This window comes from Cololabis saira, chromosome 18 (assembly GCF_033807715.1).
Source record: "Cololabis saira isolate AMF1-May2022 chromosome 18, fColSai1.1, whole genome shotgun sequence".
NCBI classification, from domain to species: Eukaryota; Metazoa; Chordata; class Actinopteri; order Beloniformes; family Belonidae; genus Cololabis; species Cololabis saira.
In genome coordinates, this window is record NC_084604.1 from 38,622,322 (window position 1) to 38,649,331 (window position 27,010).

At 44.0% G+C, this 27,010-nt stretch overlaps 1 protein-coding gene across 1 annotated transcript; it reads left to right on the forward strand.

The window, feature by feature from the left end:
• The first annotated feature begins 928 nt into the window (after positions 1-928).
• On the forward strand, positions 929-27,010 carry LOC133418542 (zinc finger protein 665-like). Its single transcript, XM_061707276.1, has 3 exons — positions 929-970; positions 1,189-1,332; positions 24,056-27,010. The coding sequence occupies exons 2-3, from the start codon at positions 1,219-1,221 to the stop codon at positions 25,514-25,516; spliced, it is 1,575 nt and encodes a 524-aa protein (XP_061563260.1). The 5' UTR covers positions 929-970; positions 1,189-1,218; the 3' UTR covers positions 25,517-27,010.

Consider the following 27,010-nt stretch of genomic DNA (forward strand, 5'->3'; position numbering starts at 1 on the left):
ATAAAGCGCCTTTCTACAAAGAAATGTACGTTTTACGTCTCATTTATTCATTCACACACGCACTAATATACTTGGGAAACAGTTAGGCACCAAATATAATATATTTAATTTTCTCAGATGGCAAAAATAAGAACTTTATTGATCCCACATAGGAGTAATTCATGTTATATCAGCTATAGAGAACAAGGTAGTGCCGGAAAACAATTTATATCCCCCTCACAAAAATAAGAACAATAGAGAAACATATTTTCTCATCAACAAAGCATATTTTACATAAACATATTTAAAATTTTTCAAGAAACAAAATAACATATTTGAACCTTTTTTAAAGATTTTTTTCAGTCATTTTATTGTCTGAAAAATGGCAAAAATAAGAACTTTATTGATCCCACATAGTTATATCATGTTATATCAGCTATAGAGAACAAGGTAGTGCTGAAAAACAATATATATCCCCCCACAAAAAATAAGAAAAATAGATCAACAAAACAAGTTTAAAATTTTTAAAATAACAAAATAACATAGGCCTATTTGAACCATTTTTCATTCGTTATTTCATTCGCCGCTCCCCCCCGGCGACCCCGCAGAGAAAAGAATGGCCAGAGACGTTCTGGGTGATGAGGAGAATAGAATGTGAGTTTATTTAAATGTTTGTGTGATTCTGGGCTGATGAGGAGAATAGAATGTGAGTTTATTTAAATGTTTGTGTGATTCTGGGCTGATGAGGAGAATAGAATGTGAGTTTATTTAAATGTGTGTGTGATTCTGGGCTGATGAGGAGAATAGAATGTGAGTTTTAAATGACCCAGGAGGTGGCGGCAGTGAAACTAACTGGATGTAAGCTGCCGTAAAACTCCAAAAAGAAGAAGGAACCAGGAGAATAAAACAGAGAACAAGAAGAAGAAAAAGACCAGACGCTTCAGTTTATCTGGAATTCGACCGAGAGCAGATTGAACGACGAAACCGAGCCGTGAGTGCCTGTTAAGGCTGATTTATGGTTCCGCGTTACACCGACGCAGAGCCTACGCCGTAGGGGGCGCGTCGCCGCGTAACCTACGGCGTAGGATCTGCGTCGTTTTACCCGCTGGTAAATGAGTCTGTAGAGAAACCGATGGACTTGTCATTTTGGTTCTGACGGTTTACGATCATTTTATGTCTCTGGTACTTTAATCCCACATTTTCCAGCAGGCAGATCGGGATCAGAACCAGAACCAGGAGATGGACCAGAACCAGAACCAGAACCAGGAGATGGACCAGGATCAGAACCAGAACCAGGACCAGAACCAGGACCAGGACTCCTCATCCAGCAGGACTAAAGCTGCTGGTCTGCAGGTCAGTGTTCAGGTCCAGAACCAGAACCAGAATCGTACACTGATACAAATATTGTGCTTGATCTACTTAAAACAATAAGTCAACTTTTTGCATGAGATTATTATGTAGATCAAGAAAGACTAGTCTTTGTATAAACTTTAAAATTTTTAGTATGTACAACATTCATTTGCAAGTAAAGTCACCTTATTTTTTTAGTTTTCTTTTTTTTTTTCCTTTTTTATTTTTTTCTCTCTTTTCCTTTTTTTTCTTTTTCCCTTTTTTCTTTTTTTTCCTTTTTTTTCTTTTTAAAATCAACTTAATTTTGATAAATAAAGTAAACTTAACACAATTAAGTTGACTGCACTTGCAAAATGTATTATTTACATACAACAAATTAAGTAGTTTATACAAAGACTAGTCTTTCTTGATCTACATAATAATCTCATGCAAAAAGTTGACTTATTATTTTTTTTAAGTAGATCAAGCACAATATTTGTATCAGTGTGCTTATTTTTCAATAAATGCAGATTCAGTTCCAAACTAGATGTATTCATGTAAAGCAACAAACTTCATTTTTAATTGTTAATATCACAGATTTAAATATGTTATATTTACATGCACTTAGACTTATTTTGTTCAGTGTAGAGACGCATGGAGAGTGTTTGCTCATTGGTAAGACATCACCCACATGTCGCCCTGGGATCAAATAAGATCCGGTTATACATTTTAAATGGGAGAGCAATTGCATCTTAACTTTAAAAATGAATATAATTAAGTTCCTTCTTTGATGTTTAGAAGTGCTTAACATTCTGACTGAAAAATAAGCATAAAAATAAAAACTGCAGGACCAAAGCACACTGACTTACAATACAGGACTGTCTCAGAAAATTAGAATATTGTGATTTTCTGTAATGCAATTACAAAAACTAAAATGTCATACATTCTGGATTTATTACAAATCAACTGAAATATTGCAAGCCTTTTATTATTTTAATATTGCTGATCATGGCTTACAGCTTAAGAAAACTCAAATATCCTATCTCAAAAAATTAGAATATTCTTTTTTGTTTTAGCAAAATTTTTTTTTTTTTTTTTTTTTTTTTTTTTAATTTAGTTTAGTTTATTTTCGGTCATGACACACAAAAAAAAATAAATAAAAAACCAAGAATAAAACTAACAACAAGAAAACGTTCAATTGTTCAAAGAAAACATAACAAAAAAGTTTCCAGTATACAAATAAACAACATCTAGACCGAAAAAGGGGTAGGCTGAAGCAAAGCTTATTATTTGCCTACCCTCAAAAAGATTAATTAAATTAATAAAATAAAAGCAAAAAGTAAGAGAAAGACTGCCCGTAAAACAAATTGCCTCTGTGGGGATAACATTCCTCAAAAAATAAAGATTTTTAAAATAAAGGTGCAGTCTACATGTTACCTTCATCCTTAAAAAATCAAAGCAAATCACCAATTAATTAAATAAATAAATACCCAAATCAACATCAAGCCACTCATTAATTTAATATAAGGAAATCATCCTTCTTTTCAATGTTTTTTGTAATAAAGTTAAAGTTCTACATAATTTCAAATCTATATCTAATTTATTCCAAACATCCACCGCTGCCACTGTAGCATCTTAGTTTGGTGTTGGTTCTGATTGTTGATTTTCTGTATATACTTTCCCCTCTGAGGTTGTAATGGCTTTGTCTTAAATTGAACATATTTTGGATACAGTCTGGCAGCATGTTATTGTTGATTTTGAACATGAGCTGTGCAGTTTTGAAGTCCACCAGTTCATTGAATTTAAGATCATTTGAATCTATAAATAATTGGTTGGTTGGGTGCTTGTATCCAACTTTGTTTATGAGTCGCATTGCTTTTTTTTGAAGTAAGAATATTGGTTTCGTGATTGTCTTGAATGTGTATCCCCATACTTCTATACAGTATGTTATATATGGTTTTATTAAAGATCGATACAGGAGTTTTAATGCGTTTAATGTTAGAATATTTTTACATTTATATAGAATTGCAATGGTTTTTGATATTTTGTTTTTTAAGAAGTTAACGTGAGGCTTCCAGCACAGCTTATGGTCAATAACCACTCCAAGAAACTTATTAACAAAAACTCTTTCCACTTCCACATTATCAATAGTGATTTGTACACTTTGGTTAATAGGTCGATTTCCAAAAATAATAAATTTAGTTTTCCTTATATTTAATGATAACTTATTCACATCAAACCACCTTTTTATTTTCTTAAGTTCAGTTTCTACTGTATTTAGGAGCTTTTCTAAGTGTTTACCTGAAAAAAAAGGTTTGTATCATCAGAAAATAAAATACAATTTAGTATACAGGATACTTTGCAAATATCATTAATGTACAGTGAGAAGAGCTTTGGGCCTAATACTGAGCCTTGTGGTACCCCACATGTCACCATCCTTTGTTCACTTTTCATTATTTATCTGGACATATTGATAACGGTCTTCTAAATAATTTTTAATCCATGCCTTTGCGACCCCCCTAAACCCATATCTTTCAAGCTTATTTAATAATATCGTGTGATCAAGGGTGTCAAAAGCCTTCTTTAAGTCGATGAAAACCCCGACTGTATATTCATTATTATCAGTATTTGTCGAAATATTGTCAATCAGTTCCATAACTGCCATTGTGGTAGAGCGATTTGTTCTAAAACCATATGGCTGGTCACTCAGAAGGTGATGTTTTTCTATGAAATCCTCCAGTCTGTGTGCAAATAATGTCTCAAGTATTTTAGAAAATTGAGTAAGTAGAGAAATTGGTCGATAGTTAGAAAAGTTGTGCCTATTACCATTTTTAAAGATAGGAATGACCTTTGCAATTTTCATTTTTTTGGGAAATATGCCATTTTGAAGTGACTGGTGAATATAAGACAAATATGAACAAAAAATGGAAAAACAATTAAATAACATGCAAGGAAAGGAAGAAGCCTGGTGGCTTCTATAGAATCATTTCCATATATGAATAAAAAACAAAACAAAGCTACACAAGGGAGAGTAAAAAAAACACAAGAAAATGTAACTCAGATCAAATAATGAACATTACAAATATGAAACAATAAGAAAGTTCTTTAAATGTTTTTTGAATATTGGCAAGGATGGTGATGATTTAAGAGATTTATTGAGTGAATTCCACAAGTGGGGAAAGATTGATGTTTAATGTTCTATAAAACGGTAAATTAAAATCATCTTTGTGCCTTGTGGCATAAGAATGAATATCGGAATTAACACAAAAGAAATTATGAAAAGAAGAAGGAAGATCTTGTATATAATTTTTAAATTTGAACATAAATAAACATGTTTTAAAAATGTTAATTTTATTGACTGATAATAATTAATGAAAAATTCTGGGAATCTTAATCTTAAACTGTAAGCCATAATCAGCAATATTAAAATAATAAAAGGCTTGCAATATTTCAGTTGTAATGAATCCAGAATGTATGACATTTTAGTTTTTTTTAATTGCATTGCAGAAAATAAAGAACTTTATCACAATCTTCTAATTTTCTGAGACAGTATGTCATGACATACTTATTAACTGCACTCACTAACATCAAACAGTGATACGAGGTTACACATCTGGACTATGGAAACATTGGAACAGGTGTTTGCATGTATTTTAATGTGTGACCTGTCATTTTTGTTATGTATTTTATATGGAACCTTTTGAGTGTGTAATAATAAAGTATTCATGTAGTTAAAAAGGAAGAGCCAAAGGATCTGAGTTCCTTCCTGGTTCATCTCTGAAATATACTCTGGTGCAAGCCCATGTAGCGCTTTATAAACTAATAAAAGAACTTTAAAATCAACATGGGATCAAATAAGATCCAATTATATATTTTAAATGGAAGAGCGATTCAATCTTAACTTTAAAAATGAAACTAAATAAGTTCCTACTCTGATGTTTAGAGGTCTGTTGCTGCTGAAGATGTTACTGATGCATTTTCACATCCTCACATTAATACCCACACACAGCACACACACTCCCAGTGGCGTCAATTCAGTCGAAGCTAAGGTATGGCAAGTTTATGAGTCACTAGAGTATCAATCAACACGTCCAGCAAATACTCATCACAGAAGTCTATGTAGCTGATCTGTGTGGGCAAGAAAACTGGAACCTTTTCAAATGCAGTCTCGCTCACTGCAAAAACTCTAAATCTTACCAGGAATATATGTCTTATTTCTAGTTAAAATGTCTCATTTTTAGTCAAAAAATCTCATTACACTTAAAACAAGAGTCATCACCAGAAAAATAACTTATTTGACCATTTTCACCTGTTTCAAGTAAATTTTCACTTGAAATAAGTAGAAAAATCTGCCAGTGGAACAAGATTTATCTTCTCATTACAAGCAAAAAATCTTGTTCCACTGGCAGATTTTTCTACTTATTTCAAGTGAAAATCTACTTGAAACAGGTGAAAATGGTTGTTTTTGAGTCTTGTCTTAAATGTAATGAGATTTTTTTTTTTTACTAAAAATTAGACATTTTAACTAGAAATAAGACAAATATTCTTGTTAAGATTTTGAGTTTTTGCAGTGTAAAATAACTAGTGAAATCGATCATGTTGTTCTGATTTGCATTTGTAGTTATTCTATATGTATAAAGTAATAGAATAATCAATACAAATAGACACAGTAATTCCATAAATGTATTTAAAAAACAAACATTTACATTTTCCCCTGAAGCCGAGGTGTGGCGGCTGCCGTACCAATGGACGGCCCTGACCAGAACCAGAACCAATCAATAGCTGATACAAACGATGACTCAACGCCCTTAGTGATGAATAAATCTAGGGTATGGGCCCGGTTGTGAGTGGGCCCAGAGATATGCTGTGATAGTCCAAAAGTGTCAAAGAGGTTATTTAATTCTTTGGTATTATTATCACTGGGGTTGTCTATGTGAATGTTAAAATCTCTTGCAATAGATATACAGTCATGTTCTATGGAGATTATGGATAGAAGTTCAGAAAATTAATCAAAGAAACTACTAGAGTATTTTGGTGGTGTGTATATAATCAGGAGTAAGATGATAGGAGAGCATTTCAGAGCCGCAGCAAGTTATTCAAATGATGAAAAGTCTCCAAACGATACCTGCTTACATTGAAACACATCAGAAAAAAATCATAGCTACTCTTCCCCCTTTCTTACCAACTCTGGGGGCGTCGATTTAGCCAAAATTAGGTGGAGCTGACTCATTAGGAACAATCTCTCTGTTATTCAGATCAAGCCAAGTTTCCGTGAGAAACATAATATCCAATTCATGACTAATAATCAGATCACTGATCAGGAGAGATTTATTTGCAAGTGACCTAACATTGAGCAGTGCAGCTTTAATAGTTTTAGTGCCAGGATGTTGTGACCAGTACTCGAGATGTAAAAAAAAAACAGGGGGGATGGTGTATTTGATCATATGGGGACAGATAATTTGTGCTGATTACAAATAATATAATATATTACAAATAATAGCAGTGACCAAAACACCTGCAGAAATACTGCAGGAATGACATAGCAGCAGTTAAATGCAGCCTTCTGTAAGCTTTAAATATCCACTGGGCTTACATCAAATACATCAAAACACAACAATAAAAAACACTTTTCTGAACTTATCAATATGACTCTGTCCTTCACAGGATAAGTAACATGGATCACTGCAAAAACTCACAATCTTAACAAGAATATTTGTCTTATTTCTAGTTAAAATGTCTCATTTTAGTAAAAAAAAATCTCATTACACTTAAAACAAGACTCATCACTGGAAAAAACAACAATTTTCACCTGTTTCAAGTAGATTTTCACTTGAAATAAGTAGAAAAATCTGCCAGTGGAACAAGATTTTTTTTCTTGTAATAAGAAGATAAATCTTGTCCCACTGGCAGATTTTCCTACTTATTACAGGTGAAAATTGTCAAATAAGTTATTTTTCTGGTGTTATTTTTCTGGTGATGACTCTAAATGTTGAAATAGCAGTAAAACCACATTCATTGATGAAATGACATAAAGGATGGAAAGGAGGGATGTCAGTTTTACAGGGGGGTGATTTGGACCGTTTTTATTTCAGGGGGGGATGCCATCCCCCCTCATTCCCCCTCAACTCCAGTACTGGTTGTGACATATGCTCTACGGGCTGTCTCAGGGAAACAGATACTAGCCTTGATCTGGGAACAGAGCGTGCTGAGGGGATATTGTTTGGTCTAGAAGTAATCAGGGTGGGGATAGCTAGAGTGGCTTCACAGCTGGGTTGCTGTGTGACCTTGTCCTTAGAGAAGGGGGAAGTGTCTTTGCTGTCTTAGGCCCCGTTTACATGTAGCAAAAACGGTGGTGTTTTCATGCGTTTTGGCCGTTCGTTTACACAAAAACGCAGCTCAAAGCCCCCAAAAACCATCATTTCTGAAAACTCCGGCCAAAGTGGAGATTTTCAAAAACTCCGTTTTCACGTTTGCGTCTAAACAGAGGAAAACAGAGATTTAGGCTTCAGAACGTCACATTATGCACCAGAAACTCACCAGCGTCATGAGCGCGACCCGTGTTTACAATTAGTTTGGCCACCGTCAATATTTTCTTGTATTTTACCTGTTTAATATTCTAAAGTCACACTTAAAAGTAACTCCACTTCTCTGTCACTCCAAACCAAAGACTCTCGTTCCGTCTTGGAAGTAAAGCCTGAATTATGGTCCCGCGTTAAATCGACGCAGAGCCTACGGCGTAGGGTACGCTGCGATGCGCTCCGTACGGTGTGCGTCCCCGCGTAGCCTACGCCGTAGGCTCTGGGTTGGTGTAACGCGGAACCATAAATCAGCCTGGAAGTTACACGTGTCATTTGTTGATGTTTTTCCAGGATTCGGATTGGCTGGCATGACGTTAACAGCGTTTTCATGCGGGTCCGTGTAAACGAGGATATTTTTCAAAACGTAGAGGGGAAAATATCCGTTTTTGTAAATACCCGGCTACGTGTAAACGTGGCCTTAGAGTTTTTCTTAGTTTTTTTCGAGGGGTGATAGGGGGGGTGAAGTGTGGGGGGGTAGTGGGAGTGGATGAGGGGGTTTTGAAGGTGGGGGGTGAAGGTTGGAGGGGGGGTGATGTGGGCGGCGAGGGCTGGCAAGACTGGCGTTAGCCTGAGCAGCAAGTTTGTTCATGCCGGCTGTAAATGGTGATGTCCTTGGCTGTCTTAGAGGGCTGGCTAGACTGGCATTTGCCAGCAGAAGTGTCAAGTAACGAAGTACAAATACTTCATTACCTTACTTAAGTAGAAATTTTTGGTTATCTATACTTCACTGGAGTAATTATTTTTCAGACGACTTTTTACTTTTACTCCTTACATTTTAAAAACAGCCTCGTTACTCTATTTCATTTTGGCCTTTAAAAAAAACTATCCAGTTAAATTGCTCCATCCGGATAGAGTGAATTTGGTTGTGGTTGTTTCAGATGTTCTTGTCCAGTTTTGTTCTTACATCCGTTCCCTCAGATTCCTGCAACTAAACTTGGATGTACATTCCAATAAAGGTTAGGATAAATGATAACATGCCTCTGAAGTTTGACTTTTTGCACCATTACAATACTTATAGGCAACTAGTCATCATATCTCCTGCTCTCTGAAACACATGTTAATGCTCAATAATACACATATATGCTTCTTTAATATATTTATATTAACACATGTTAATGCTCAATAGTACACATATATGCTTCTTTAATATATTTGCATTATACTAAGATACATTCATTTTCAATGGCTTTTTTCCCCCTTACATTACTTTTACTTTTATACTTTAAGTAGTTTTGAAACCAGTACTTTTATACTTGAGTAAAAAACTTGAGTTGATACTTCAACTTCTACAGGAGTATTTTTAAACTCGAGTATCTAAACTTCTACCTGAGTAATGAATGTGAATACTGAAGACATCTCAGTTTGCCAGTGAAACCAGCTTGTTCATGTCAACTGTAAATGGCGTCAGAGGAAGATTGGGGGATGAGATCAGGGAGGAGGAAGATAAAAGGGGGGTGGAGAGATGGAGGGGGGGCTGTAGCTGGAAGCCTCTGCAGGTGGTGACTAGGAATGGGCGATATTTTACCGTTCATGATTTACCGTCAAAAAAATTCCTCACGATAAGAATTTGTATCTCACGGTAAAAATGATAAATTCCCGTTGATGACGTTTTTGTGTAAAACTGATTTATGGTTCTTTGTTAAATCCACGCACAACGGGAAGGAAGGAAGGAAGGAAGGAAGTAAGGAAGGAAGGAAACAAACAAGGAAGGAAGGAAGGGAGAAAACAAGGAAGGAAGGAAGGGAGAAAACAAGGAAGGGAGGAAGGAAGGAAGGGAGAAAACAAGGAAGGGAGGAAGGAAGGGAGAAAACAAGGAAGGAAAGGAGGAAGGAGAGAGCAGGAGGAAAGAAGGAAGGAAATGAGCTTGAAAGAAAGAAAGAAAGAAAGAAAGAAAGAAAGAAAGAAAGAAAGAAAGAAAGAAAGAAAGGATAAATTCCCATTTGTGATGTTTTTGTGTAACAAACATGGCGGATCTGAGAGCGAGATAGATTTATAGTTGAAAGTATATAGTGGAGTTGAATTGGTATTTTTTTTATCGTTATCGGGATAAATGCCAGAGATTATCGTGATACATTTTTTATTCCATACCGCCCATCCCTAGTGGTGATGTAGAGAACTCCGAAGCCGAGGCATCAGGATGTTGAGCTGGTGGGGTGGGCATCTCTGTTGTGGGGATGGGTGAGGATCTCTGTAGTAGAGGGCTGGTGAGCGGGGCTGGAAGCCTCTGGAGCTGGTGGGGAACTCCGAAGCTGGAGCATCCTGTTTGGAGTCGCCATTGATGAACCAGAGATTTAAGGCAGACGGAAAATTACTGGAATCCGCCTGTTTTTTTTCAATGCAATTGTTGATTCTATAATCTGACCTTGACAGAGCGGCCTGGCAGGCAGCTCCAGTCACAATCTCCCTGGAGGAATGAAAACAAGGTGCTCTGCCCCCACTAGCACTCCCCCCTTCCGACCTTTATCGTAGCTGTACCGGGCCGTCTGATAACATCAAGGACAATGGTTGAGGAGCAGCTCTGTGGCGAAGTTCACGGACTTACCACTCACACACACACTTGCTGATAACCACACATTCCTCATTCTCAACGCCTCCCCCTCCCCCCCTCTTATCAGCCCTCCCCCAACACAGTCTCCGAGTTTCGAGCGCCACGAAGCCGCGGCGATCACTTTGATGCACGCTGCCGGGACCCCCCACCCCCCAGTAACCCTCCCCCCCATACCCACATGCAAGTCTTGTGATGATGTTGTTTGCTCTGTGTGCCGAGGTGTTTTTGCACCTTGACACTGCGTATTTATACACAGTGTGAAGATGGCTTTTTTTTCCTCCCCTATCCCAGTGCTGGGGAGGGGGAAACGGTGCTGTGCTGAGTGTGCGTCATTGTCGGTGAGAATGCGGTATGAAAGGGTCCTGCCATGGAGGATTTGGGCCTCCATTGGCAGGACAACAAAATTTAATAATTTATTGATATTATTACTATACAAAGATGGATAATAATAATAATAATAATAATAATAATAATAATGTTATCATTATTATTGTTAGTATATTTTATTATTATAGTAATCGGATTGGTTGAATGAATGGGATGCCTGGGTCTGGGGCCCTCCGTTGTCGGGCTCACGTGAGTGTCGCCCTGTTGGGGGGTTCCCTCTCTCCGGGCCCATCTCTGGCGCCCCTCTGGTCTTGGAGGGCCACTTTCGTGGGGGCGGGTGCACCTGCCCGCATCGGCGGCCGGGGCGGCTCTGTCTCTCCGGGCAGGCTGGCCCCTCGCCGGGTGGGGGTCGTTGGCCTGAAGGGTGAGGGCCTCCTGGCCACGTGTCCAGCCCGGACCGGGTGGCCGGGGATTGCCTGGGTCGCGGTCCGCCGCTGCGGGATCCCTGGCTGCTTGTTCCCGTGTCGTGGGGGCCCCCGGGTCTCCTCCTTATGTCACAGATCATGTCATGAGGGAACCAATATGTTTTGGAGTTTCTTTTATTAACCTCAATGTTTTTGACTGTAAATTCGGCGATAATCAGGGTTGTTATTGACTGTAAGTTCGTGCGGTTTTGATGCTGTTGGGGCCTGTTTTTTACCGAAAGCCTTGTAGTAGTAGTGTTAGCTTGGCTCTCCTTGCGGCGTCGGGACGAGACATTAACCATTTCGGCTGGCGGTGATCCAGTCTCGTGTAGCAGCGGGTAGAATGGGTTATCCAGCTGTAAGAGCAGCGTTGGAGGAAACACCATAGAGCCTCCTCTAGTAACGTTAGCCCAAGGCTGCTCATTAGCTTCAGCAAAACACTGCCGGCTGGAAGCCAGAGAGGGCCAGCCTGTTGCTGAGTTAATTTCTGGTCTTTTCGAGGCAATCGTGGTTTTGGGAATCACTAATCCATTCGGCTCTGGCCCGCTCGCATTCCGGTTAACAATCTTAGCTGTGTTATTTACCGGGGCTAGTTTCGGGTTAGCATTGTCTCTGGGCGCTAGCCTTAGCTTAGCGTTTGGTGACGCTAGATTCGTACTCACGTTAGAGGCGGATGCTACCTTAGCATTTTGACTCGATGGCAATGAGGAGTTATTCGAAAGACGAAAGATCGTTGTTTCAAGTAGGGCAATCTTCTGCAGATGGTTACAGCAACTTTTGCATGGCATTGTGTCCGTGTCGATTTACTCCCAATCTCTGTAATTCCAGTCGTTGTAATTCCAGTTTTTGTCGTGTGTAATATCAGCTGGTGGATGGGTTGCAGCTACAGCTGCTGCAGACAGGGCCTTGGCCTAACCTGGTGGATGGGATGGTATCAGCCAGGTGGTGGATGAGCTGGTAGCTGAGTTGATGTTGGGGCCTGGTGGCTAAGCTGGCTTTGGGGCCTTGGAGCTCGGGCCTGGCCTGGTGGTTGAGTTGCAGTTTAGTACGTAGCAGGCCGCTGCTGCTGCTGCTGCTGCTGCTGCTGCTGCTGCTGCTGCTGCTGACCAAAATTATAACAAATAAAGGCTTGAAATATCTCCCTTTGAATGTAGTGGGAAATAAGATATTTGTTTCACCTTTATTTGAATTTAGTATTTAAATAGTGTTGGTTAAAGTCTTCTTACACCTTACACCTTATGCTGTATTAGAAAACAGAAGGGCTAATACAGCATTTAACTTTTTTACTTGAAACCTTTGGGAAGCGACCGCAATGCAGAAAAGGGGCCATTCTTAAAGGGGACCTATTATGGCATCTAATACCTACTTTAAACAGGCCTTTGAATGTCTTTAAAAACAAGCTTTTGTTTGTTTTTGCTAAATAAATTAGAAATTCAGCCTCTTGTCTTTATCTTCCCATTCTCTAACCTCATTATCTATGCCTGAATGACGCGATACACTGCTATGAAAAAAGGGCGGAAGCTCCGGAATTAGTGCGGAATTAGTAATTGGTTTCACGCATCGGAGGCCAACCGATGTAAATCGCTCCCGTCGTTACGTAACGACGGGAGCAGAATCTGAACAGCTTCAGATGCCACATGACACGGGACGGCTCAGCCGGGCGACTGTACTGACACTGCAGAATTTTGTTGCTTTCCTCCTTCTCTTAGTTGGCAGGCTGAGGGGAGACCACTTTATATATGTTAAAGCAAGAAAAATACATGTTTTTCATAATAGTACATAGATGGTGGGGGGATATGAACTAGCCTGAAAATATTTTTTCAGTCAAAAATATTTTTTTGGGGGGGCACGGTGGCACAGCAGGTAGTGCAGCCGTCTCACAGCAAGAAGGTCCTGGGTTCGATTCCCGCCGGGGACGCTGTGGGTGCTGAAGTGCGTGTTAGTTATAATAATAATAATAATAATAATGACTTGGTTTTTTACATAGCGCCCTTCTAGGCACCCAGAGCGCTTTACAGAGATCATTATTCATCCATACACATTCTCTCTGGTGGTGGTAAGCTAAGTTTGTAGCCACAGCTGCCCTGGGGCAGACTGACGGAAGCGTGGCTGCCATATCGCGCCAAACGGCCCCTCCGACCACCACCAACATTCATACACATTCACACGAGGCAAGGTGGGTAAGGTGTCTTGCCCAAGGACACTACGACAGCAAACTGGGACAGAGCGGGATTCGAACCGCCGACCTTCGTATCATTGGACGACCCGCTCTACCACCTGAGCTACTGCCGCCCCGTTCTCCCATGACTTCAGTGCCCAGACCCTGGGTGGGGTTGGTGAAAGGATCTTTCTGTGTGGAGTTTGCATGTTCTCCCCGTGTTCCCCTGGGTAGCTAATGGGAGCTACCCTCACAAAAACATGCACACAGTCCTGGGCTACACATGCCCCCTCTGGCCAACTGGGGCGCCAGATGGGGTGGGGAGGATCCGGCCGGAATAACGTGATCCTTCCACGCGCTACGTGAGAATCCTCACCCTGTCTGGTGAAAAGAAGCGGTCCGTCACTCCTCAGGATAAGGAGGAGACCTGAGCTCAGTGTAGGGCCCTCCCTGGGTTGGCAGAGGAGAGCAATGCCCAGGACTGTTACTTAGGTATGAGCACTGGGAGATGAAATGGATAAAAAATCGGGGATAAAAAAACATTTAAAAAAAAAATATATATATTTTTTTGGCTTTAATCCCTGGAAGTCGGCTTGCAAAATTTTAAAAATGTATTTACTATCTAAAATTCAGAGGAAAGGGGAGGTGGAACAAAGTTGTTTGTCTAGAATGCTCTGGTCTCTGTGGCATCATCAAAGCGCTGCGCATCAGTACCCTAAAGAGCTCTCACTGACGCTCCCAGCTGCGCTGTCCATGGTTCAAACTTTCAGGGACCTTGGTTTGGAGGTGACAGCAGGTTAATGTTTTCAAATTAAATTGCAACGGGAGCTCTGCTGCAGTGGAAAAGGGGCTGGCCTTGGATTTTCGAGCCAACAAATGGTCCTCCCGAGCAGTTGTCTTACGGGGTCTGCCGGACCGTGGCTTGTCCAAAACATCTCCGGTCTCTTCAAATCTTTTTCTTCTTCTTTGTACTTGAGCCTGAGACACATTGAAGGCGTAAGCCACCTTAGCAGTGGATATGGTCTTCAGCCATTTGATAATCAACGATTTGTCTCTAGGTGACTCTTAGTCATGTTGTCAGAAGTCAAATTGCAGTTGATGTGAAGGTCTGGTGTAGTGCGGTTCTTTTTATACACACCCACTAATTGATTCAATCAATTACAGGTGAGGCTGTAATCTATGATTGGATGCGTCATATGACAAGCCGACAAGACTGTTGTCTTTGCAAAAACTGCCTCAGTGGGCTTTACCACGCTGTGTGCTTTTCAGCAGTCTCGTTTGATATATTTAAAGGGCACTTGAGGTCAAGTTGTACCCAACCGACAAGACTTCTGTCAGGGACTGTTTTAAACCACTTTCTCAAGTAAAGGTTGTGGAGTGGCCATTATTAATTTAAAAAAGACCCACTGTCAATGACAGTAATGGCAGATGGTCGTTTTCTTATTGTGACAGGATGTCTGTATTCCACGCATGTAAGGTTAGTGAACATCTATGGGCAGAACATTGATAACCCAGGCTTTTGTCGTAGAATTTTTAACAGGCCGGCCAACCTGTCTAATACCAACCTGATAATTGCATGGGATCATAGTCTAGTACTTGTGCAGATTGACAAATATTCAAACAGAAACTGTAATAATAATAATAATAATTAAAGCTGCATGCAGCGATTAACGGGCCCTCACACTCATGGCCACTGCCCTCCATAAGAATATCAGAAATGACACCACCCACGAATTTCTATGTCAAACCATTCAAAAGTTATGGCAGATAATAGGGACAACCAACCAGAAGAAGGGGCGGGACTAATTCAGGCCAATGAAGGTCAAGGACTCAATACAGAGTCTGATGACACCACCCACAACTCTCTATGTCAAACCATTGAAAAGTTATAGCAGAAAATAGGGACAACCAATCAGAAGAAGAGGCGGGGCTAAGTTTCACCAATTATGGTTAAGGACTCAATACCGAATCCGATGACACTACCCACAACTCTTTATGTCAAACCATTCAAAAGTTATGGCAGAGAAAAGTATTCTAGGGGACGCTGTTGAGCCGTTAGGCCACGCCCATTAATGCAAACCATGAAATATCAAATGTATCGCCAGGCCTGGCTTGCATGCCAAATTTGGTGACTTTTGGGGAACTATCAAATATGGACCAATCAGATGAAGGGGGGGCGCGCGTTTTGGCGTCTATCGTTGCCATGGTAACACTTTTGAAAGAGAAAAGTAATGCGCGTAGTCACAGGATGGAGACAAATATTTTGATGTATAACACACCTGGGTGCATGTTACGGTTCGGGCCGTATTAACTGTCGAAGGAATGGCATAAATTGCTCCAAAATTACGCGATTAATTCAGAATGTTCAAAATGGCCGACTTCCTGTTTGGCTTCGGCCATGGCGCCAAGAGACTTTTCTTTAAGTTGCGACATGATACAGGTGTGTACCGATTTTCGTTCATGTACATCAAACCGTATTGTGGGGCTTGAGGCACAAAGCTTTTTCTGTCTGAACCAATCAGATGATGGGTGGGCGCGCTTTTTGGCATCTAGCATCGCCACGGTAACACTTTTGAAAGAGAAAAGTAATGCGTATTGTCGCAGGATGGAGACGCACATTTTGATGTATAACACACCTGGGTGCACGTTACAGTTCGGGCCGTATTAATTGCCGAAGGAATGGCATAAATTGCACCAAAATTACACAATGAATTCAAAATGGCCGACTTCCTGTTCGGCTTCGGCCATGGTGCCAAGAGACTTTTCTTTAAGTTGCGACATGATACAGGTGTGTACCGATTTTCGTTCATGTACGTCAAACCGTATTGTGGGGCTTGAGGCACAAAGTTTTCGGGGGGCGCTGTTGAGCCATTTTGCCACACCCATTAATGCAAACCATTAAATATAAAATTTTTCGCCAGGCCTGGCTTGCGTGCAAAATTTGGTTACTTTTCGGGCACGTTTAGGGGGGCAAAAAGGCCCTACTTTCGTCAGAAGAAAGAAAAAAAAAAAGAAAAATTCCTACAGATACAATAAGGCCTTCGCACTCGCAGTGCGAGTTGTTAATAATAATAATAATAATAATAATGGATTCGATTTTTATTGCGCTTTTCTAAGGACACTCAAAGCTCACTCCTCATTCATACTTGGTGATGGTAAACTGTGACTAGCCACAGCGGCCTTGGGGCACTGATGGAAACGTGGCAGCCATTACGTGCCTAACGGCATCCCTGACCACCACCAGAACATTCATACAAAATTTACAATCATTGAACAATCAGCTCTACCACCTTGCCACTGTACCCCTTCTCAAGCCCTTACTACTCTAAAGGTTATTATTTCTTCAACCAATATAGTTGACATTTGGAGGATTCAACAACCTGCTGAAAGAGAGTTCTCCTATTTGGATCTTATAGGGACTTTAGACTTTCAATTTTATCAATGAATTTCATAATTTTAATGCCCAATGAATTTAATTTGTGTTTTTAAATTAGCTAAGTGTGCTGAAAGAGTGAATGAAATTGTATTTGACATATAAGACCACAGGCCTTCATGCTACTTGTCATGTATGTTCATTGAAAGTAGCAAAAAATAAATTCAGGTTGCTGAAATGTTGTTTTTATCTCGTGTCGCTCGTTTATAGCCCAAATTGTTCCTTTTTGCGACATCTTGATGAGGACTTGTTTTTGACATCACATTTGTCAGGTAATAAAACGAAAGTTACCACTCTAACTACGGTTCTATGAGTCCCGGATGACCGCCAGGCGGTGCTGTAAGCACTGGATATCTCCCCTTGCGCATGCACATGTCGAGTACTAATAACAACAATGTCACGTCACCCGTGACCCCTGCATGACCCCCGGAAGGGTATAACTTCCGGCGTCAGCATGGGATCGACTCTTAGAATCTTCTCGCGAGAACACGAGGATTCGGAGTGACCGGCAGGCCTGGCGGTCATCCGGGACTCATAGAACCGTAGTTACAGTCGTAACTTTCGTTCTATTTTGTCCCTACTGACCGCCAGGCGGTGCTGTAAGCACTGGATGACAAATACCAACAACGTCACGCAGAATCCCGGTCACCTACCTCACTGACCAGGGGCAGAAGGACCTGGGAGCAGAACCACGCCCAACGGTTGGGGAGTGGCGACGTTGATCCTGTAGAATCTGGAGAACGTGTCCGGCGACGTCCACCAAGCCGCGGTGCAGATGTCCTCCAGAGGCACCCCCTTTAGGGCAGCCAAAGAAGCTGAGACGCTTCTGGTCGAGTGGCAGCAAGGGCCCGTACGGGGCACAAAGGGCTCGGCCCACCCTCTGCAGGCTCGGGGTCGAACCGGGCAAGCTGGATAGGCCGATAAGTATGAGTGCGTGGCAGGACCTTGGGCAGGAACGCCACGTTCGGCCACAACGTAACCCCTGAGCCATCTGGGTTCCACCTCAGGCAGGACCCGCTGACTGACAGGGCATGTAACTCACCGACTCGCTTTGCCGATGTCATAGTGAGGAGAAAAACCGTCTTCATAGAAAGCCACTTCAGGTCCACCTGGGCCAAGGGCTCAAAAGGTGGAGAAGAGAGGCCACCTAGCACCATGGACAGGTCCCACACTGGGGCCCTTGGGGTCTTCAGGGGGCGCAGCCTCAGAGCCCCCCTGAGAAAGAGAGAAACCAGCCGGTGGCACCCCACGGTGGCATTCTCAACCAGGGCATGTCGCGATGAAATGGCCGCCACGTACACCCTTAAAGTGGACTGAGCACGGTCACCATCCAGGAGGGACTGAAGGAACTCCAGGATTGTGGCCACGGGGCAAAGCACAGGGTCCTCTGCCCTGTCCGCACACCAGGCAGAGAATCTCCTCCACTTGCACTCATACTGGAGGTGGGTGGAGGGCGCATGGGATAGATGGTAGCCCTGACGGGCTCAGTACAGCTTGACACTAACGGATCGGGCCCTGCAGTGGCCAGACCCAGAGTTGAAGGCGACGGGGGTCGGGGTGGGAAATCTGACCCCCCAGCAGGGACAGAAGGTCCCTCCGGTCGGGGAGGCGCCATGGCACGCCACAGCAGAGCCTCCGGAGCAGTGGGAACCACGGCTTCCCCGGCCAGAAGGGGGCCACCTAGAGGAGCCTGGGACCTCTCTGGAGGACCCTCTGCAACGTCGGCAGGATCAAAGGTAGTGGGGGGAACACGTGCCCTAGGGGCATCCTGACCCAGAGGACTGGTCTCCTCTGTCCAGGAGAACCAGAGGGGGCAGTGAGCCGAGACGCCCGAGGCGAAGAAGTCCACCACTGCTCTGCCGAAGAGGACCCAAATCGTCCCCACTACCTCCGGATGAAGCCGCCACTCTCCCGGGGGAGCCTTGTGTCGGGACAGGAAGTCCGCCACCTGATTCCTGTCCCCTGGCAGGTACATCGCCCGCAGGCTGAGCAGGCGAGGAGCGGCCCATGTCAGAAGGCCCCGGGACACCCGCAGCAGCTGTGCAGACCTGGTGCCTCCCTGGTGGTTGATCTGGGAGACCAACCACCAGTACGTGCCTCCCCCACAGGTGAGGTAAAAAAGTGCTCGAGTGCGAGGTGTACAGCACGGAGCTCCTGCACATTGATGTGGCGTGTGCAGTCCCGCGCAGACCACTGCCCTTGGGCTAGGGATGGGTACCGAAACCCGGTTCCAATTTTGGAACCGGAACCGAAATCCAAAAATTCGATATTCGTTTAAAAATGCGCATTTCGAATCTTCATTTCGAATCCTGGGAGTTTTTTTTTTTTTCTCTCTCTATCTCTCTCCCCCCGCCCCCCGCGCGCGCTCTGAGTATTACGCTGTAGGCTCTGCGTTGGTGTAACGCAGAACCATAAATCAGCCTTTAGGCATTAAACTGGCGCTATTGTAAACCAATTAAGCGAGCCAGAGCCTTGGCATTTGCCAATCAGGAACAGAGGGGGGCGTGTTGGATCAAGGTGGTAGTCTGGGGGAGCAGTCGCCCCGTCGCCCTCCTCTCCCCGCCGCCGGAGGTGCGGTGTCCGGCCCGCCGCGCGGGGCCTTCGTCCTGCGGCGTCCCCGCGTCGTCGGGCGGGGTTTTCGCGGGGCGGTGTCCGGCACCGCGCGGAAGGTGGACCGGTGGGGGGGTGGTCGGATACGGTGGTCGGCGGCGGCAACTCTGGACGCGCGCCGGGCCCTTCTCGCGGATCTCCCCAGCTGCGACGCCCGTCGGGGACCCGTTAACGCGGGCCCCCGGCAGGTCGCCTCTAGGGTTACCACCTTTCAGAAATATAATTAATGAACGCCTGATTTCAGCAGTGCAGGCGCCAAAAAGGGACATCCCCAAAACTTCTAAACTGCATAGAAATGTATTTATTTTATATAAAAAAAACTAAATGCTTTGATTTAAAGTGCTTTAATAGCATTGAACTTGCACGACTGTACAGACAGACAGCCATATAGCAACTGAAATATCCTCTGCTGCTATCTGTACGTCCACATCAGCCCAGATGTAGAATATACAGGCAGTACTCGAGTAGAGGGGCGATGAGGGGGGGTGGCATCCCCCCTGAAATAAAAACGGTCCAAATCATCCCCCCTGTAAAACTTCCATCCCTCCTTTCCATCCATTAGTAATTTCATCAATGAATGTGGTTTTACTGCTATTTCAACATTTAGAGTCATCAACAGAAAAATAACTTGACAATTTCCACCTGTTTCAAGTACATTTTCACTTGAAATAAGTAGGAAAATCTGCCGGTGGGACAAGATTTATCTTCTTATTACAAGCAAAAAAATCTTGTTTTTTCTACTTATTTCAAGTGAAAATCTACTTGAAACAGGTGAAAATTGTTGTTTTTTCCAGTGATGAGTCTTGTTTTAAGTGTAATGGGATTTTTTTTTACTAAAATGAGACATTTTAACTAGAAATAAGACAAATATTCTTGTTAAGATTTTGAGTTTTTGCAGTGATCCATTTTACTTATCCTGTGAAGGACAGAGTCATATTGATAAGTTCAGAAAACTGTTTTTTATTGTTGTGTTTTGATGTATTTGATGTAAGCCCAGTGGATATTTAAAGCTTACAGAAGGCTGCATTTAACTGCTGCTATGTCATTCCTGCAGTATTTCTGCAGCTGTTTTGGTCACTCCTATTATTTGTAATATATTATATTATTTGTAATCAGCACAGGCAGGCTGAGGGGAGACAACTTTATATACCGGTATGTTAAACCAAGAAAAAACCTGGTTTTCACAATAAGTGCAGTGCATAGATGACGGGGGAATATGAACTGGCCTGAAAAAAAAATTTCAGTCAAAAATATTTTTTTTGCTTTAATCCCTGGTATCGGAATCGGTATTCGAAAAGAATCGGAATCGAAATGAGGATTCGAAATAGGAATCGGATTCGATGAAAATGCAAACGATACCCATCCCTACCTTGGGCAGGCCTGCCGCGCCAAACAGCACCCCACCCCGAGGGAGGCATCTGTGTCTCCCGGAAGGAGGGGATAGTGCCCAAGGGCACACCCCCCAGCAGGAATGCCCTGTCTTTCCAGGGTGCCAGGGTATGGATACACACCCGCGACACCCTGACGTGCCTGTGCCTTTCGGCATCTAGGCGAAGGCTGTTCAGCCACATCTGCAGGGGGCGTAGTGTCAGCAGGCCCAAAGGCACAACAGCCGAGGCGGCTGTCAGTTTGCCCAAAAGCTGCAGGAACTGGATGTAAGGCAGCCGTCTGCCCCTCCTGAATCGGGGAAGGAGCCGCAGGATGTCCGTCTTTCTTGCTGACAAGAAAGTAGGTTGAGTAGAACCCCCGGGGCTGCAGCAGGGGGTATACCGGCACGATGGCGCCCTTGGCCAGCAGGACGTATAACTCAACATTTTGACCTGGCCGGAGGTAGGGGGCCGGTGTCAGAACTGCAATTCGTACCCCTGGGTTAAGGTGGAAATTACCCAGGGGTCCGACGAGCAGGCCGCCCAGTGACTGAGCTGCTGCCGGGAAAAGCAGTCGACGACCGGCCCAGTGGCCCTAGTGCTGTCTCCCCCGGCCTCTGGACGTGCCGGGGGGGTGACGGTCGAGGCCAACACCCCGACGCTGCTGGGACGGTCCGCGCACAGGGGGGCGAAAGCCACCGGCAGGCTGTCCAATGGGCCGTCGGGAGCTGCGCCGGCTCCCGCGGGCAGGCGGCTGGGGGCGACGTCCAGGGACAGACGAAGGGCCCCTCGGCGTACTGGAAGCGGGCGCTCTCCTGTGAAGGTGCACCAGTCGCTGCCTGGCCTCATCGGCCAGAGCGGTGCGGTTCAGAGCTTCCAGGGCAGTTGCCCCAAACAGCTCCCCCGGTTCTGCTGGTGCCTGACGAAGAACCCTACGAGCAGTCTCCGTCAAGGGTGACTGCGCCAGCCAGACATGACGGCGCATGTGCACCAGGGTGGACATCAGCCGCCCAGCTCCCTCTTCTGGGAGGCAAAAGCCTGTAGGGACACGTCACACAAGTCCCGTGTGGAATCGTCCTGCATCCTGCAGGGAGGTGGAGAGAGCCAGCAGGAGATGAGAAAGGGTGTTCCCCAGCCGGCGAATGCGCGCCGCTTTGTCATAAGCCTTACAGATACACCCATCAGTAACCCTACACTGGGTAGAGGGGCACTTGGGATCTGGCTTCAGAGCCACATCAGGAGCCACTATCAGCGCTGCAATGGAAGGCTCGATGGGGGGCATGTGGCTGAGACCAGCCACTTCTGCGCCCTCCATCGCCGTCAGAGCGCGGCCATCTGCTGTTGGCCTGGAGAGGGCTGTGACACCTCTCCAGCATGAGTACAGCTCCCTCAGAAAATCCGACGAAGGCGGAATGGTGAATTCCACCGGAGAAGGATTGCGCCTGTGGAAGGCAATTGAGGCCACCTCTGCACGCGGTGTATCCAACTGCGCCAAAGCAGTGCGGATAACGCTCTCCACGGAGGAACAAGCCGCCCCCCTCCGAGAGCTCTGGGCAGATGAGTGCGAGGAGAACCCCGAGCCTTGTGAGGCTGGGTCCCCTGATGACACGTTGAAGTGGCTCGCCGAGGCTGCAATGGAGATGGCGTCCTCTGACAGCGGCGGCGGCGAGCCCAGAGCAGACTCTGGCATGGCAGGTTCCACCTGGCCAGCACCAGACTGCAGATTAAAGAGGAGCGACTTCATCTGCTCCATGTTGGCGGCCAAGCGATCTACCTTAGAGGAGAGCTGGCTCGTCGTCCGCCGTCGTTTGGGGGCACCCACCACTCTCTTCGCCGATCGCTTCAGAGAAGACGAGGGGAGGCTGGCCGATGGCTCCAGCTGCTCAGGGCCAAGGCACGACACGCAGAGGTCATGGTCATCCGCAGGATCCAGGGCGGCCATGCAACCTGTGCACGATCGCTCCATCACAGCGACCGGTGGGAGAGGGGAGCGGACACGCTGCCGTCACCACGTAGGTGTCGGTGGGAGAAGGGAGCGGAAACGCTGCCGTGACCACAAGCGAACACGCTGCCGTGACCACAAGCGAACATGGTGCCGTCACCACCAATATGCCGGCAGGAGAGGGGAGCGGCCACGCTGCCGTCAATACGGATGTGCGGGTGGGAGAGGGGTGCGGAAACGCTGCCGTCACCACGAGCGAGCACGCTGCCGTCACCACCAATATGCCGGCGGGAGAGGGGAGCGGCCACGCTGCCGTCACCACAGCTATAAAGAAAAGGCCAAAAAAGGTGTCTTTTCTCAAAAAGAATAAGAATAATCCTTTTCTGTTTTTTTTTTTTCCTTTATTTTTCAAAAAGAAAAAATTACTTCAAGGAAAAAATAATGTTGTCACATCAATAAAGTGAGAGAGGGAGCGAGACGCTGCTTTTACCACTAATGTGCTGGTGGGAGAGGGGAGCGGAAAAGGCCAAAAAAGGTGGGGGGGTTTTTTTTCAAAGAAAAAAATAATCCTCTTCTGCCTTTTTTTTCCCTCTTTTTTTTCTTTTTCTTTTTTTCAAAAGGGAAAAATAACTGCAAGGAAAAAAATGTGACATTATTTTTTCCTTGCAGTTATTTTTCCCTAAAGTGGGAGAGGGAGCGAAACGCTGTCTCCACCTTTTAAAAAATGCAGATTGGTCAGGTACAGGAGCAGCTGACAGCTTACCTTCTGCTGGGGGACCCGACACAATAAAATACTGCGCCAGCCACAGCTTCTCGGAGGACGAAAAAAGTCGTTACTCCTACCTGAATGGCACGAAGCTGCACCGGGCCGGCGGATTAGGGAGGAAAGGAAGACCAGCCTTCAACCAGCCTTCTATTTCCGTCCTGTACTTCAAACGCGCGACGCGAGAAGAATGAGGAGTCGATCCCATGCTGACGCCGGAAATTATACCCTTCCGGGGGTCATGCAGGGGTCACGGGTGACGTGACATTGTTATTAGTACTCGACATGCGCATGCGCGAGGGGAGATATCCAGTGCTTACAGCAAGGGTTTTTGTTTCGGCAGCTTTCACCAATTACACTTTTGTTCTGACCTACCGAGATGTTTTTATTTGAATGTTCTTAGATGTAAAGATGACAGGACATGGTTAATATGACCCGTAGAAAATAAGGATTCATTATTTCACTGCAAACAACATGATAGAAAGCTATTAAATACAACTGAAAATACTTTTGACAGGTCAACAGACAACATGATCTAAGTCTTTCTTTTTTTACAGAAACGTAAAGGCAAAGAGAGGCCCAGGGGTTACCCCTGTGATCAGTGTGAGAAAGTCCTCGCCACTTCATCAACCTTGAAGAGACATAAGAAGATTCACACTGGAGAGAAGCCGTACAAATGTGATCAGTGTGGGGCAACTTTTTATGAATCGAGTGATTTAAGAATTCACCAACGTATTCATACTGGAGAGAAGCCATACAAATGTGATCAGTGTGGGGCAGCTTTTACTGAATCGGGTAATTTAAGAAGTCACCAACGTATTCACACTGGAGAGAAGCCGTACAGATGTGATCAGTGTGGGGCAGCTTTTACTGTATCGGGTGCTTTAAGAATTCACCAATATATTCACACTGGAGAGAAGCCGTACAAATGTGATCAGTGTGGGGCAGCTTTTACTATATCGGGTGCTTTAAGAAGTCACCAACGTATTCATACTGGAGAGAAGCCATACAAATGTGATCAGTGTGGGGCAGCTTTTACTGAATCGGGTACTCTAACGAAACACAGACGTATTCACACTAGAGAGAAGCCGTACAAATGTGATCAGTGTGGGGCAACTTTTTATCAATCAAGTGCTTTAAGAATTCACCAACGTATTCATACTGGAGAGAAGCCATACAAATGTGATCAGTGTGGGGCAGCTTTTACTGTATCGGGTAATTTAAGAAGTCACCAACGTATTCACACTGGAGAGAAGCCGTACAGATGTGATCAGTGTGGGGCAGCTTTTACTGTATCGGGTGCTTTAAGAAGTCACCAATATATTCACACTGGAGAGAAGCCGTACAAATGTGATCAGTGTGGGGCAGCTTTTACTATATCGGGTGCTTTAAGAAGTCACCAACGTATTCACACAGGAGAGAAGCCATACAAATGTGATCAGTGTGGGGCAGCTTTTACGCAATCAAGTAATTTAAGAAGTCACCAACGTGTTCACACTGGAGAGAAGCCATACAAATGTGATCAGTGTGGGGCAGCTTTTACGGAATCGGGTGCTTTAAGAAGTCACCAACGTGTTCACACTGGAGAGAAGCCGTACAAATGTGAACAGTGTGGGGCAGCTTTTAGTATATCGGGTCATTTAAGAAGGCACCAACGTATTCATACTGGAGAGAAGCCGTACAGATGTGATCAGTGTGGGGCAGCTTTTACCACATTAGGTGCTTTAACTACGCACCAACGTATTCACGCTGGAGAGAAGCCGTACAGATGTGATCAGTGTGGGGCAGCTTTTACTGCATCGGGTAATTTAAAAAGTCACCAACGTGTTCACACTGGAGAGAAGCCGTACAAATGTGATCAGTGTGGGGCAGCTTTTGCCAGATCAGGTGCTTTAAGAAGTCACCAACGTGTTCACACTGGAGAAAAGCTGTACAAATGTGATCAGTGTGGGGAAGCTTTTACTGAATCGGGTACTTTAAGCAATCACCAACGTATTCAAACTGGAGAGAAGCCGTAAAAATGTGATCAGTGTGGGGCAGCTTTTACTGAATCGGGTACTTTAAGACGTCCCCAACGTGTTCACACTGGAGAGAAGCCGTACAAATGTGATCAGTTTGGGGCAGCTTTTGCGAAATCATATAGTTTAGGAAGTCACAATTGTATTTACATTGGATAAAATGTGTCTATGAGTGAGTCATTGAGTGAGTGAGTCATTCAAATGGCACAAACATGTTATAAAAAAACACAGTGATAGAAATGTGTTTAATCTTTTGTTCTGAGAGAAAGAAATCTGAAGGTGTAATTCTAATAAGTTCAGTTTTATATTTGCTTTTACAAAAAGCAAATATAAAGTTCTGCTTCTGTTGGCAAATTAGTAACTTGTTTTGTAATATTTTTATATTTGAATCTAACATTTTTCACCAGTTTTTGTCATTGTTAATGGAGAGAAATAAAGTTTTTTTTTTTTTGTTGGATTTCAGTTTCCTGCTCAGTAAAACCATAGTAAACAAACAGGAAGTAAACGTCAGAATGTTAGAACAGTGTCCCACAGTCATGCCTCGTTCATGTGATTGTATCACTATAGATGAATGGTGGTTCTTGATTTAATTTTATCCGAGGGATGTAAGAATAAAATGCTTTACTAATGACACCCTCTGTTTTTGAGACCAGCTGCTCAACTGTAAAAGTGAGTCAATGCTGTTATAGACTTACAAAGCTAGTGACAATTTAAAGGGGACCTATAATGGCATTTAAATTTGCTGATGACACAGTCATAGTGACGCTGCTGCAGGGGGAGGGCACAGTTCCTGGACCAGTGGTGGACGATTTTATCCACTGGTGTGACGATTCTTTTTTAAAATTAAATGTGACAAAGACCAAGGACATGTGCATTGATTTTAGGAGGAACCCAAACCCACAGCCCTTAACTTTAATTAAGGGGGAGAGTGTGGAGCATGTCACAAATTTTAAGTACTTGGGTGTGGTCATCGACAACAAGTTGTCTTTTAATGAGAACACAGATGCTGTGTATAAAAAAATCACAACAGCGCTTGCACTTTCTCCGGATGCTTAACCGGTTTGGAGTGTGCAAGAAATTAATGATCATGTTCTATCACTCTGTGAATGAAGCTTTCCTGACGTTCGCCATTATCTCCTGGTTTGGTAGCCTCTCACTAGGAGATAAAAAGAGGCTGCAACATATTGTTAAAGTTGCCAGCAAAATCATTGGTGTTGCCCTCCCTGATTTCCCTACTGTTTTTGGCAGGAGGGAAACATCCAAGGCTCAGGACATCTTACAGTGTCCTGACCATCCTCTCCATGCCCAGTTTGAACCCTTACCCTGTGGCAGGAGATTCAGATTGCCCAGGACCAGATCTAACAGACTGAAAAATTCTTTTATAACTCACGCCATCACCCAACTTAATTTAAAACTCAATAAATGAACACCTGTGAACTCCACTCCCCACTCTCCACACTACATCCTCAGAAGCCCCCCCCCCCCCCCCCCCCC